Here is a 15,091-nt window from a genome sequence, read left to right as displayed (position 1 = left end):
GAATTCGGATTTAACTAACAACTTTCCCAGTGTATTTGATGTGGTGGGGGGGGGGGGGGGGGCTTTCTTCATTAGAGTTTGCCGGAAATAATACATGGCTGGACAAGGTGCTGGCTTGAGTTCTATTGTAGGAGATGTCTCTTTGAAAAAGCTAACAGCTGTATAAATTCTTTCCAATATTGCTCCCATTACTGATACACACAGATGGTTCTACTGCATCCACAGAAAAAGTCGATTTTTTGAGAAATCGACGCACACCAATACCTTCATGCGGACTCGCACCATTATCCACCGCAAAAGTTCGGCATCATCACAACTCTGGGTCATCGAGCAAGATCTTTGTTGACAGACGAACAAGAACTTCACAATGAACTCAAACGCCTTCAAGAACAATGGATACCCTAGGAGAACTATAAATAGAATATTGTTTAACCTTCACCATCAACAACACAATGAAGATAGAAGATACAACTAATTCCAAAGGCAGCATTTCTTTACCTTATATTAGCTCTTTATCACCAGTTATAGCAGAAATGTTAAGAAATACAAATCAAGATTTTTTTCATTACTTTACCCAAACTCCACTCAATCTTAAGCCGTCCAAAAGATAGACATAATAATTTTCTTTCTTCATTAGAGTTTGCCGGAAATAATACATGGCTGGACAAGGTGCTGGCTTGAGTTCTATTGTAGGAGATGTCTCTTTGAAAAAGCTAACAGCTGTATAAATTCTTTCCAATATTGCTCCCATTACTGATACACACAGATGGTTCTACTGCATCCACAGAAAAAGTCGATTTTTTGAGAAATCGACGCACACCAATACCTTCATGCGGACTCGCACCATTATCCACCGCAAAAGTTCGGCATCATCACAACTCTGGGTCATCGAGCAAGATCTTTGTTGACAGACGAACAAGAACTTCACAATGAACTCAAACGCCTTCAAGAACAATGAATACCCTAGGAGAACTATAAATAGAATATTGTTTAACCTTCACCATTAACAACACAATGAAGATAGAAGATACAACTAATTCCAAAGGCAGCATTTCTTTACCTTATATTAGCTCTTTATCACCAGTTATAGCAGAAATGTTAAGGAAATACAAATCAAGATTTTTTTCATTACTTTACCCAAACTTCACTCAATCTTAAGCCGTCCAAAAGATAGACATAATAATTTTCAGTATTCTGATGTCTACAGAGTTCTATGCGATTGCGGTAAACCGTACTACCATCAAACAGAAAAATCCATCAAACTCTGCCTAGAAGAGCATCAAAGAGACATCTCCTACAACAGAACTCGAGCCAGCGCCTTGTCCAGTCATGTATTATTTTCGACAACCTCTAATGAATAAAGCCTCCCACATCAAATACACTGGGATTTAACTAACAACGTTCATAGCTGTTATGACGAATTAGAGAGACAGATTCTAGAATCTAAGGAAATTGTTCTTGACTCCTGTTCGCATTAATAGCAACCTAAGCTATAGTTTGCCAGACTCTCACAGCTCTACCATTCATTATTGGAGATTGCAAGACCTTACACGCATGCATGCCCATGATGCTACAGCCAGATTTTTTCTTCCATTTAAATATTAACCTCCATTACTTCTGTGATGTAGAAATCCAGTACTCTTGTATGGTTCTCTCTGATATTTTTTATGTCCTTTTCGCTTGCACCTGACGAAGTCTGTTCTCAGACGAAACTAGTTGTGTATATTAATGAAGTTTAATTCAAAACCTCGGTTTTCAGTCATTCTCATCTCGTCTTCCTTTTACCTTGCGGTGTCGATGGTTAATTAATCATATGTCCTCAAACTGTTCGCATAATAAGGTGGTCAACCCTATGTCCGTAGTGTTGAGTTAAACCTTACTGTCCATGCCCAAGACCGGCTAACTTGGCTGTTTTCAGTCATTAAATAATAATTTTAATATACATATACAGGTAACCCTTGTATAACACGGTCTAAAATTGTAGTACCCCTTTATCTTTTCATATGTTTTTTACCACGTGACTTAAAAATCAAATTTTATCTTCGTTAAATTTGTGTCTGCCTGTATCCCGCATGTAATTATAAGTAGCGAATTTATATTAGGGGAAATACCCTTTAGCACACATGTACCTCAATTGTTTACCGTATAAAACGTTTATTGTTGAAAATTGTCCTCATTTCTGCCAGGAAAGTGCATTAAAAATCATAAGTGTGTTCATCTGAAGCTGAGCACTTTATTTTCTGGTGAGTTACATACAATATGCAATGCTTGCTTTTTTGTGTAAAAAATTATCTTTATGGTAATGGCCACTAACTGCAACGAAAGGGAAAAAACCAACATTGAAAAAAAATTAATTTCTCTCGAAGAAAAATATTCAAAATCTTGGATTGGTTGAAAAATGGAGAAAAACCAGGAGTTTTTGCAGGGACTTTGAATTTAAATGAATCAACAATTCGAACAATCAAACAAAATGAACATAAAATCTGAGAAAGTGTTTATTGCTGGGTCAACGATAAGTGCAAAGCGCGTTGCCCGTGTACTTGATATTCTAATGGAAAAATGGAAAAATCTCTAATGATTTCGATAGAAGATTGCATCTCAAAAGAAAATTCCTATGGGTGGAAATCTTATTAAACAAAAAAACGCTCATTTTATAAACATTTATAGTGCAGATGAGGTAATTCAATGCGGATGAGTCCGGGTTATATTGGAAAAAAGTGCAAAAATGCACCTATATTTCGAAAAATGAAAGATCAGCTCCTGGATTCAAAGTTTCCAAAGATAGAATGTTTTGTAGTAATGCATCAAGTGATTACATGACAAAACCAGTTATGTGCAATGAAGTTTAAGTACAATTTGTAATTTTTATACTATGTATTTGTTTCATAGTTTGTATGTTTTCTTAACTTACATGAATTACCTGAATTAAATAAAATTTTTTTTTGTTGGGTATGCCATTGTTTATATAATCTTTTAAAAAAAAAAACGATTTGGTGATTATGATCTGAGACTCTCATAACACCATTTATATAATGCGCCATTTCTGCGGAACCTAACATCCACGTTATACGAGGGTTACCTGTATATATACAGGGTGTTCGGGATAAATTTGACATATTTATAATTAATTATATTTTTCCGTAAGTTACATGTATTAACACACACTTCTCTTCATTTAAAAGTTTGGACCCTTCTTCATTCATATACAAGATGTCAGAAAGGATGGATAGCTGGAACCCACCTGAATCATGGAAGAGAATAACTTGTATCATGATGATTCGTGCCCGCCATCAAAATAAGGATATTACGACTGCTGCCCAATGCTCCCTGAATACAGTAAAAACAATCAGGCATGAACTAGAGACTTGCAATGGTGACTACGAGGATGTAGCAAGAAGAAAGATCCCTAGCAGACGATCTGATTGCGTTCGTACAGCAGAATTCCTCGCAAATCTGCAGGAACAGGTGTTGAAGAACCCTGGCATTGGAATTCGGGCTTTGTTCGTGGAGTTGCTAACTGTAGTCAAGCCCTGGATAACAAGGGTAGCCAATGGTAGGCCGTATGTATGGCAGCAGGATTCGGCCCCTTGCCACACCTCTGGGAAAAGTCAAAAATGGTTGTCTGAAAATTTCTACGACTTCACCAGTCCAAATGTTTGGCCTCCAAACTCCCCAGACCTTAACCCCATGGATTATTTTGTATGGGGCGCAGTTGAAAAAGACACCAATCGCACTTCCAGTAATACAAAAGCCCAGTTAATGGATAAAATTAAAACAGTTTTTGCGGCCCTTCCCAGGGAGACTGTAGCATCAGCTTGTTCGAGGTTCCGAAGCAGAATTGAAGCTGTGATCGATGCTAATGGTGATTATTTTGAGTAAATCTTGTTGATAGTATTGTAATTAACTCTGCCTGTAATGTTTTTTTGTCAATTCATTAAATTTAATAGATACAAAGAAGATTTTATTTTTCCTTACGAAACTGTCAAATTTATCCCGAACACCCTGTAGATCCCATGTATGAAAGGATGAAGGACCTATAAGCACATCAGTGCGGTTTCTGGAGTTCTGGTGAGGACTCAGAAGTTTATTAATTTTAAGAGTTGCAGGTTGTGATTATTGGGAAATACTTCTTGTGCAATGCTGTTCCTGAAGACATGTAGGAGACCACAGATATAAGAATTCTGAGAAAGAGCTGAGTGAACAAATGTCATCAATAACAAAATAATATTACAAATTAGGATATTAGGAAAGAATTCAACACTGTTAGTCTTCAGGAATATATGAGCAGAGCTAATCTCAGAATGGTTATTTAAACAGAATGGAGGGGGAAGCTTAGCAATACTTCTGTTTTTTTGTCAGGATGGCTGAGAAAAGACCCAGAAGAAGACCATGATATAGGTAGATTGATGCAACAGTAAGAAGTGGTGCCTTAGAAGATTGAAATATAAGATCTAATAATATTGAAGTTCTCACAGATTACAGATTAATTTGAAGGAAAATTGTGGATAGCAAAGTTACTAATGATGCATCATTTTCATGTAGTACCATCGGAATATACACCTGAAGGTGCATATCAGGAATTTGATGATGTAAGATGCATAGGAAGTGGGGGGGGGGGGTTGCTTTTTTTCCTGTGGGTAATTATGCAGTAGAACCATCTGTGTGTGACAGTAATGAGAGTAATGTTGGACAGAATTTATACAGCTGTTAGCTTTAGTGAGAGACCGGACCAAAAGAGATTGGTTGTGATTGGTCAGGAAACTTGTATCTTTTCCAAATGATAACCATTCCCATTTGGACAGGATATGAGTTTGCTGATTTTAGCTCTTTCAAACTCATTTTTGAATGTGTTGATAATTCCCTTGCAGCAATTGAAAGTTGTGATATAAGCACCATAAGAAGATGGGGGTACTTAAGGGTCAAAGCTGTATAACTGAGAGGAGACCTCCACATAGCCTTTAAAGGAATGCAGAGAATCGACCAGGGCTTCTGACCTAATGTCCAATCCTCACCTTCTCGTGGTGCACCCTGTTGGGCATCTACCTGGATACTGAACGAACGAGGATGGGCTGACAATTTGGGATATAGCCGACCAAATTGTATTCTTATTGGCTTAAACAATATACAAAATGATGGTACAACATGACAAAATTTCATGCCCAGATAAACAAGGCCCCCGTTCTTTTTGCCAGGAAGCCAGGGCAAACAGCAAAAAGTCAGCTACTTAGGGTGTGCTTTTCAGAACAAATCTGAAAGCACACCCCAACTCAACATCACCATAGTTAAAGATTGGTACTATCAACATAAGAAGCCTGAATGGCAAAGAAATGGAGCTAGCTGAGGAATTAGATAAGTACCAGATTGACATGATACAAGTGACTGAAACAAAAAAGACAAAAACTGGTGAGATCTTTCTGAGCAATAAATACAAAATGTTATATTCAGGAAATGACAATCAAGAAAAAGGAGTAGCAGCCATAGTATTCAACACAAAATACGAGGCTAATCTTCTTGAATGGCAGGCAGTCTAAAGTAGAGTGATGTGGGCTAATATCAGAATGGGGAATTGGACAATGAGACTTATTTGTGCCTTTGGTCCCACAGAAGGTTCCACTAAGTTAGAAGTGGAGGAATTTTTTGATGCTTTAGAAAAAGTAACTGACACAATGAAAAAGGAAAAATTGGTCCTTGTTGGGGATCTAAATAGCAGAGTAGGAAATGATTGTCAGACATACAGAAATATTTTGAGAAAATTTGGAGAAAAAAAGCAAAGCTAATAATAATGGCAAATACCCTTTGGATTTCTGCTCAGGACATGGACTGGTTATTACTAACACCATGTTCCAACATAGAAATGTGCACAAATTCACATGGTGAGAAGAAGCAAGGAATAAGAAAAGTCTCATTGACTATGTTATTGTTGATAATGATGCTTTCTTACTGCTGCAGGACACCAGAGTGTACAGAGAATTTGAAATTGGAAGTGATCACTATTTAGTCTTGAGCAGGATAAAATTGAATTTCATATTGAAAAGAATAACATGTAAGAAAGTTTTAAAGTGAATAAAAGTTGAGCAGCTATCAGATGTGAACTGTAGACTAAAATACACAAAGATTATTGAAGAAAAAATGAAAGAGTTTGAGAACAGGAACCAAAACTTGGAGATTCGGTGGCAAGCCTTGAAGAAAACCCTGATTGATTCCACCAGATAGGCATGTGGTGAGGTAGACTGCAGGGATAGAAAAATCAGAACTCCATGGTGAATACAGGAAGTTAGAGAGACAGTGAAGGAAAAGAAGAAAGCATATCAAAAGTTTCTGTCAAATAAATCAGCTTTTGCTCTTAGAGAATACAGAGACAAATGTAAGAAAGCAAAACACTGTGTAAAACTAGCTGAACAAAAGTCATGGGAGGACTTTGGTGAGAACATAGAAAATAAATATCAAGAAGGTGACAAAATATTCTGGAGGTTGTTGAAGAAGCTTAGGAATGGGGGAAAGAGTGCTGTAAAAGGAGTTATAGATGATAAAGGTGACATGAAAACGGGAGAAAAAGATATCCTTGAAGTATGGAGTAATTACTTTGAAAAACTGCTAAATGAAACAAGCAGTGAAGACAGCACAGTGGTAAAACACACTGACCAGGCATGCAGTCAGGAATACATTTCCATACTTGAAGAAAAAACCATCAAAGGCTTGAAATGTGGTAAGGCAGCAGGAGTAGATGATATTCAACCAGAAATTATGAAGTATGGTGGTATTAAAGTCTTACAGTGGCTGCACTACATAGTTCAGAAAGCCTTGACAGAGGGACGAATTCCTGATGATTGAAGTAGAGCTCTAATAGTATCCATATATAAAAAGGGCAATAAAACTGAATGTGAGAATTACTGAGATATTTTCCTACTGAGTGTTCCTGACAAGATCTATGCAAGTATACTTGAGAAACGGTTGAGAAGAATTGTGGAAGAAAAGTTTGGTGAAGAACAAGCTGGATTCTGGCCAAATAGAGGCTGTCAGGATTAATGTTAAATCTGGTGTGAGACAAGAATGTACATTATACATCCCCTCTGTTATTCATTATCTATATGGATCACATTATGAAGGAAAGTGGTATTCAACATGATATATAAGAATTGGAGATGTTAATGTCAACTCTTTGCTTTATGCGGACGATGTTATACCTCTAAATAAATCCACTACAAGTTTGCAAGATTCCCTGACTAAATTGAATAACTGTTGTAATAGGTATGGTATGAAGGTCGGTATTAAAAAGACATTGAAAATAGGTAGAATTGTTGAAAATGTCAACTGTGTTGTGAATGGAGAACCTGTGGAACCAATAAAACGTTTAAGCTACTTAGGCACTATTTTTACTGAAGATGGTAAATTAAATATGGAAATTGACAACAGAATCAACAAAGCTAATATGGTAGGAAGTCAATTGAATAAATTCATATGGAATAAGAGAGAAATTAGTCAGAACAGTAAATTAGCTGTGTATAAGACAGTGTTCAAACCAGTTTAACTTATGGATCTGAGAGCTGGGTCAGAAGTAAAACACTTGACTAAAGTCTAGAGACTGCAGATATGAGAGTCCTGAGAAAGATTAGAGGCGTGAACAGATGATGGCATCAATGGCAATATCATGTTAAAAACAAGGATGTTAGGAAAGAACTTGACATTGTCAGCATCCAGGAATGCATTAGCAGAGCTAATCTCAGGTGGTATGGTCACTTAAACAGAATGGACGAGGAAAGATTAGCAAAACAAGTGTTCTCTGCCAGGTTGGCAGGAAAACAACCCAGAGGAAGACCAAGATATAGGTGGATTGATATGGTACAAAGTGCCTTAGATGATAGAAATGTAAGATCTGATCATGTTGTAGTCTTGTCAAGTAACAGACTGATTTGGAGAAAAATTGTAGATAGGAAGTTAGTAATGATGTAAATTTTTCATGTAGCACTATCATATCCTGTACACCCCTTGATGGTACATGTCAGGAATTTGATGATGATAATGTGTTTTGGATGAAGGGCTGGGGGCATTAGATGAGTGATAAGTACAACAAATGAATTTGATATGATAGGGCAGAAAGATTTTTAACCAAAGGAGATGAATTGGATACTCTCTGCTACATGATATATCTGAGTGAATTTGTGCGGAAACACTGCCATTGATGCAAAAGGAGCCTTTGAGTTTATATTGGGAAAGCTGATATGAATAGTGCCTTGAAGGAATTGGAATTTGAGTTTCTGTTAAAAAAGTAGGTGAATTTTGAAGACTAGAGTGTGGACGTAGTTGACATACCTTGTTCCCATGCAAACAAACTTTGTTTGCTTATTACACTTGGTTAAAGGATTAAACAAGAATATAATTTCTTGGCATCTTTAATTTAATATGAAGTCACCTGTTAGTATTCCCAAAGTTAACATTATGGTGACTGTTGAACAAGCTTTGAAATATTTCTCTCTCAAGATGCTGCCATAAATATACAGTTAAATTCAGCTTCCATTCTTTTCTTCAAAAATAAGAAAAAGAAGAAAAAACAGCTGAACTGCTTTAGCAATATAACTAAAGCAGTTCAGCTGAACTGCTTTAGCAATATAACTGTTTAAAGCAGAAAAAGGAAATTGCTTAGTTATCACACACAACTGACTATGATGCCGAAATCTCCATTATTTTATCTGATGATGATTCTTATGAAACATCCAACACCACTATCATACTGATGGTTCTGTAGATATTTCATTAGTTTTTGTTGTTGTCATTGTTTTTTCCTTTTTGGCTTTAATTTTTAGTTTTCAAAACTTTCCTTTTCAATATTCAAAGTCCACAAAAAAGTTTTTTTTTTTCCACTAGAGGTCAGGCCAGTAGAATAATGGTTGATCAAATCATTGTCATTTTAGCATACCGTTTGAAATGTAGTATAGCTTGTCTTTGTGTGTGTGTGTGTGTATCTGTGTGCTCCAAATGATGACCTTAATATAAAGACCAAAACATCAAGAAATGAAAGTAATTATTCCTAACATGGTTGTAGTTAGGAATAATTACTTTTAGGCTTTTCTATAAACTCCATAATTTATTGAAATGAATACTGATCACCGTTTAACATTAATGGAAAGGATGCTCTACCTTTATTGTTAACCAAAATCAACATGCTACACTTACATGTCATATTCACCATGGAGAAGGATGGAAAATGAGTTTTCTTGGACATCCTCCTCTCATGCACTCATGTGTCATATTGTTGACAGCTTCAGTATATTATAAACCTACCTTCACAAGCTAATACAGTAAATGCTCACATTTAGTAACTCCTATAGACTAGCCGAGAAATAGTTTATTATAGTGCTCAAGGAAGGAATCCACCTCCTCTCCCCCTGCACACACACACTCACTTCATTACTAAATCACTTAAGGAATTGACAACGTAGATAAGAATATAAATTAAATTACACTTTAATAAATATTTCCGATGTTTTGGCAACTTCACGTTGCCATCTTCAAAAGGAACTTACAAAAAAAGGCATGTGCACGTAGGCACTACAACACAGTAATTGAGAATGAAGTGATGAAGCTATTGTTCTCCTAAAAGTCCTGATGGTGCCCCCTAGCAGGCTAAGTAGTGTTCTTGGCCGTTGGGCTGAAGGTCTGCTGATGTAAGCCTCCCAAATTTGGGGCAGTCTCATACAACCAAATTTGTTGAGGTTTGGAGAGTTTCTTAGGGCTGAGGCTGATTCCATGAATAGTCTTTCGAATTTGTATTTGCTACGGTGTATTACTGTAGCTTTCTTCCACCGTATTCTGTGGCGTGTATCCAGAGCATGGTCTGCAGGACCAGAGTGGCTATACTTGTGAACCGGATGTAGTCCTTGTGTTCCAAAATTCTGATATTCGCTGTGTTGCCTGTTTGGCCAAAGTAAGACAGTTTATAGCTGCAAGTATACACTAGGTTGGTCTAGGGGAAGTGGTTGGTCTTTAGTGGAGCAGATAAGGGATGCCAATTTTCTGTATGTTCTGTGACATACAGACCATACAGTTCATTCAAGTCATGTTGTTGGTTTCAATATTTTTTTTGGGGGGGGGGGGTAGCCATTGGCTGAGAAAGTGTTGAGGATGTGATTTAGTTCAGTGTTTAGGGCCTTGTTGTTAGAACAGATTAGTTTAGCCCTGTTGTATAGTGTTTTCACCACTCCATATTGTTGTGAGGGGGGGGAATTGTTGGTGAATGTACCTGCCTGTATGGGTGGGTTTTTCTATAAACTGAGAAAGCCAAGGTTCCATCAGGTTGGCAGGTGACTAGTGTGTCTAGGAAAGGGAGGCTGTTGTTTTCCTCTTTTTCCAGAGTGACTTGATTCTGGGGTGTTGGTTGTTTAAGTGTGTTAAGAAGGAGAGGAGTGTATCAGAGCCATGTGGGCAAATAGCGAACACATCATCAACGTAGCGAAGCCATATGGTTGGTTTTTGTAGGGCAGATGCTAAGGCTTTTTCTTCAAAGGTCTCCATAAAGAAATTGGCCAAGGGTGGGGAGAGTGGTGACCCCATGGCTGTCCCCTCTATTTGTTTGTAGAATTTTCCCTGCCAAACGAAATAGCCTGAGTTCATTGTGAACTGAAATAGGGCTGAGATATCGGGAAAAAATTTAGCTTGGATTAGCTCTAAAGTTTCCTTGAGTGGGACATTTGTGAATAAGGAGGAGATATCAAAGCTGACCACTATGTCAGTATGTTGGAGTGTAAGGTTTTCTATGCTGGCGCTGAAGTGGGCTGAGTTTTTTATGTGTGATAGTGTGTTGCCAGTATAGTGTGTGAGCGCTTTGGCCAAATGTTTAGCTAATTTGTATGTGGGGGAATCTTTTAGGAGAACAATAGCTTCATCACTTCATTCTCAGTTACTGTGTTATAGTGCCTACATGCACATGCCTTTTTTGTATGTTCCTTTTGAAGATGGTAACGTGACGTTGCCGAAATATCGGAAATATTTATTAAAATATAATTTAATTTATATTCTTATCTACGTTGTCAATTCCTTAAGTGATTTAATAATGCATAACCAACATATAAGCTTGTCTATGAGAACACACACTCTTCATTCCCAAAGCAAAGGGCATGCAAGCCTGAAGTGACTTGAGTTCCATATTTGGTTTCTAGAACAGAGTTTCTGGACTATGTACAAAACAAATTTAAAAAAATGTAAAATTAATAAAAATAGATTAAAAAAAAAAAAAATTCCTAACCCACTGTTCTAATATACTACAGATTTACATGAAACCTTTCATGGGTAGGAGTCACATAAATGCAGAATTAATGTTTACATTTCAAAGCCATGTTAATGTCACCTGAAATCTTCATAATAAACTAACTGCTAATTATGTATAGTTTATACCATTAAAATCAAAAATAATCTGGAACTTCATCAGTCAGTTTTATATTTTAGGAGTAGCTAAGTGTCCAAGAGCCACATAAGATGTTTTTTGTGAGACTAAAAAATTATTAAAAATAAATATAGATTATATAGAATAGAAGATATGTAGAATAATATAAGATAAATATAGACATGTAAATACAATTACTGTATTTATTTATATGTCTGTGAAAAATATTACATATCTAGCATGAATTTCTGTCTTATATAATAAACACAGTAAAAACCAAAATTACCTTAAGAGCTGCAACAAAACAACGTTACAACTGGGATTTGGTTATTGCTGTTATATATGGTCACTTCCAAACTTTGTAATTACAGAGAGAGAGAGAGAGAGAGGACACAAGTGATGAATGTTGGTCTGCATTAATCATGGTGGTGGTGGTGGGGGGGGGGGGGTTGGCACAGTTGGTGGTGAACAAGTCACCTTCACAATTGGATTAAGACCTAATGATGGACAACTGACATACGTTAATATTATTCTCTTAGAACTGTAAATTAAAAAATTATGGAACAATATACAGTATTCATTAATTTGAAACTTAATTAAAAGTTATGACGTTTTTATGGTAAAAATCATCTTGTTTGAGATTCTTTATCCATTTTTCTATTCTATTCTAATTTATTCTATTATAGTCATACTGTTCTGATTTACAATTTTTGATTTTAATGGTGCAGTCTACATATATTTAGTATATTACTAAGAGTTCAGGTGAGTGAATGATTGATCCCCTTTCCAACAGTAGTTGGAAGGGGATCAATCATTCAATGCCATTGGCACACTCTCCCTCGATGCATCTTTGGACTCCCTGGAGGTGTCACATAATAATAATAATATCTCCCATTATTGTCTAAATTTGTACTTTTGTTCTGTCATTCATGTGTGATTTCCTGCCATGTCCTTTGTTCTGTTTCCCTTGGTTTCCTCAGTTTATGTATGGTCCCTGCTATACTTTAAACATTGTTCTGTCATTATTATATGATTTCCCACCATTTTCTTTGCCTACTGATTGTGATGTCATTTGCTAGGAAATTCAGTTTGCTATCATGGAGGTTTGTAATTATGAGCTAAAGCATTTGTTTTATCAGGCTTAGGCTTTATAAAGTTCATTAATTATGTTTTTTATATGTTGCAGACAGGATGTTATTTTTAGCTATACGTGTATTTATTAAGGTGAGAAGCTTAGTGAATAAATGTGTTCATATGATTTGTCAAATTTTAAATGTCATTACTTACAAGAGGAATCAAAGTTATCAATATCATTCATATTGCAGGAATAATTAAGTGAACTTGCCTCAGTGTAAAAACATCGTGAAACAAATAAATATTATAAATGCTGCTTGTTTCATTATGTGAAATTATAAATAAATAACTTTCCTGCAGTATGAAAAGATCTTTTTCAGCATTTCGTGTTAAGAGCTGAAACCAGTAATGGCAGAACATAATGATGGACTGGAATGGAAATTATTCTGCTCTGTTTCTGAGCATGCTCAAAAGTGAAAAGATTGTTAATGGATGTTGTTAAGTATTAAGCTGTTTAGAAGGAAGAAAATAGAACATAATAGAAGGAGAATTGTAGTTTCGCTATCTTCAATATGTGAAGATTAGAATGAAAATTAAAAAAAGAGAGAGAGAGATGAAATGGTTTGTATGGGATTTATTTAGTGTTAAAACTGGAAGAAACTTTATTGCTTTCCAGTTCATGTAGAAATGGGCTCATTAGAGTTTATTTGTGAGTTCTGAACTTGTAGGGTTTTCAGTTGAAGGGCGATTTGATGATTGATATTGTTTTAGTTATTTCTTCATTGAAGTATGTTGAGACTTTCATATAGAAAGTAAATTTATTCTGATGTGATGAAGCTTTCAGTGACTCTCATATAGAAAGTGATTTTGGATGAAGACAAAATATTCAGTGTTCAGTATTCTGAGACTTAGAGACAGATGCAGGAAGAATTTAACTCATTTGTGTTCTTATATAAGAACACAAATCTTATATAAGAAGGTTTCACTATTAACTTTTCCCCTCTATGAATCCAAGAAAAAGTGCTGCAGGAAGCAAGAAACTAAATTTTCAGATTTTTCCATAAAAGATAATAACTGTTGGCTTATATAATTTAAAAGAGGCTGTGTAGATAAGGTGTTTATTCTGCTGTTTGAAATTGTGATCTGAAGAATATGTTGGTACCTGCATAATTATACTGTTTTACATTTAATTTGACAGGGGAGTCTTTAAGAACATCAATCCTACTTTTATTAAAACCAAAAGTCTAGTCAAAGATCTTTGTTTTACATAGATGTCATATTAATTTGAGCACTGATTGAGAGTGCCAAAGCACTACTACATCATTCCAACTTAAACCAGAATGACTGCGCTTCCTTACCAAGTATGATTTGTGGCAGTACAAGGTACGGCCACTCATTATCTCATGTTAATGATATTAACAGTTCAGAAGCAGAAAATTACTATTAACTTGCTAATGACTGTACCATACACACACACACACACGCACACATTGGAATATACAGTATTTTTTTGTGATATATGCTATTGGTATGATGCAGTTACTATTTGTTTATTAGTGTTTCTTTTCTATTAAATAGCAAAGAACAAGATTGCGGGAAAAACTAAAGAGGAACAGGTTAGAGAAAAAAAACAAGAACTAGAGAAGAGGTTACAAGATGTGAGTGGACAGCTTGGTCAGCCACCAAAAAAACCACCTAAGAAAGGTAATTGAACTATTTTATTAAATAAATAAACATTTTTTTAAAACTTATTTGATAATTTCTGTTTGGATTCATTGGCTAAATTCATATATCTCATGAAACTATATCTTGTTTGCCAAGAGAATGACCAAGTATCAAACAAAGATAGTTTGTACTGTATAGCCATACTATAGTCATATCTCCACTGAGATATCCCACCAGTGAAAATCAATTTAGAGCTGTGCATACTTTGGCATCGCAGCTGATCTATTTGTACTTTTTTTTTATTGATTTTTTTTTATCGTGAAATCATTCTATCATAGATGGAATTTAAATTTGGCATTTATTCTTAGTTATCTATCACTGTTGCTTTGTGCTCTGTTTGTCGTAATGAAGAATGCTGGTATATGGAATTATCAACACTTCAATTTCATGTTATACTTGCATTCATAGTTTCAGAATACATCTTTATTTTGAAAATCAGCCAATTAGATATGCACAGGGTAGCTTAGGGGTCAAAGCCAGGAGACCTCTACATACTTGCAAGTAATTCAGAGAGCCTCCAAGGACTCATGACCCATTGCTCAGTTATCACCTTCTTTTAGCATGCCACATTACTAGGATTCCTCCATTTACAAACAAAGATGGGCTAGAAATTTTGGACCTAGCCAACCATATTGTATTATACAAGATGATTCAGAACTCTTGGGCCAAACTTTAAGGGGTGATAGAATGCACCTCATCATGCACTTTTCGTCATACAATGGATGGTCCGAACTCAGGCGGTGAAGCGCTAGGGGTTAGCAAATACTGTGTCAGGAAATGAAGAAACACAAGAATGACAGAGGAGATTTGAAACAATTGCAGAAATTACAGAACATAAATTAAAGAATTTTATTGAACAAATTACAGAAACTGCTCAAAAGAGCAACCAGCAACATTAATGCAGGCTTCACACCT

General features: G+C 35.8%; 1 protein-coding gene across 8 annotated transcripts in view; it reads left to right on the top strand.

Annotated features, from left to right (window-relative positions):
* Window positions 1–15,091, top strand: part of LOC150092301 (homeotic protein female sterile-like) — a 579,681-nt gene that overhangs the window by 411,869 nt on the left and 152,721 nt on the right. For all 8 annotated transcript variants that reach the window (XM_090415148.1, XM_090415149.1, XM_090415147.1 and 5 more), the window contains one exon: window positions 14,030–14,155. In XM_090415148.1, coding sequence (XP_090271274.1) covers window positions 14,030–14,155 — 126 coding nt within the window. The remainder of the gene's footprint in view (window positions 1–14,029; window positions 14,156–15,091) is intronic.

Source organism: Typopeltis vanoorti, chromosome 26 (assembly GCF_054136105.1).
Source record: "Typopeltis vanoorti isolate ZY-2024b chromosome 26, IOZ_Tvanoo_1.0, whole genome shotgun sequence".
NCBI classification, from domain to species: Eukaryota; Metazoa; Arthropoda; class Arachnida; order Uropygi; family Thelyphonidae; genus Typopeltis; species Typopeltis vanoorti.
Note: the sequence above shows the minus strand (reverse complement) of the source record. Positions and strands in the feature narration are given on the sequence as shown.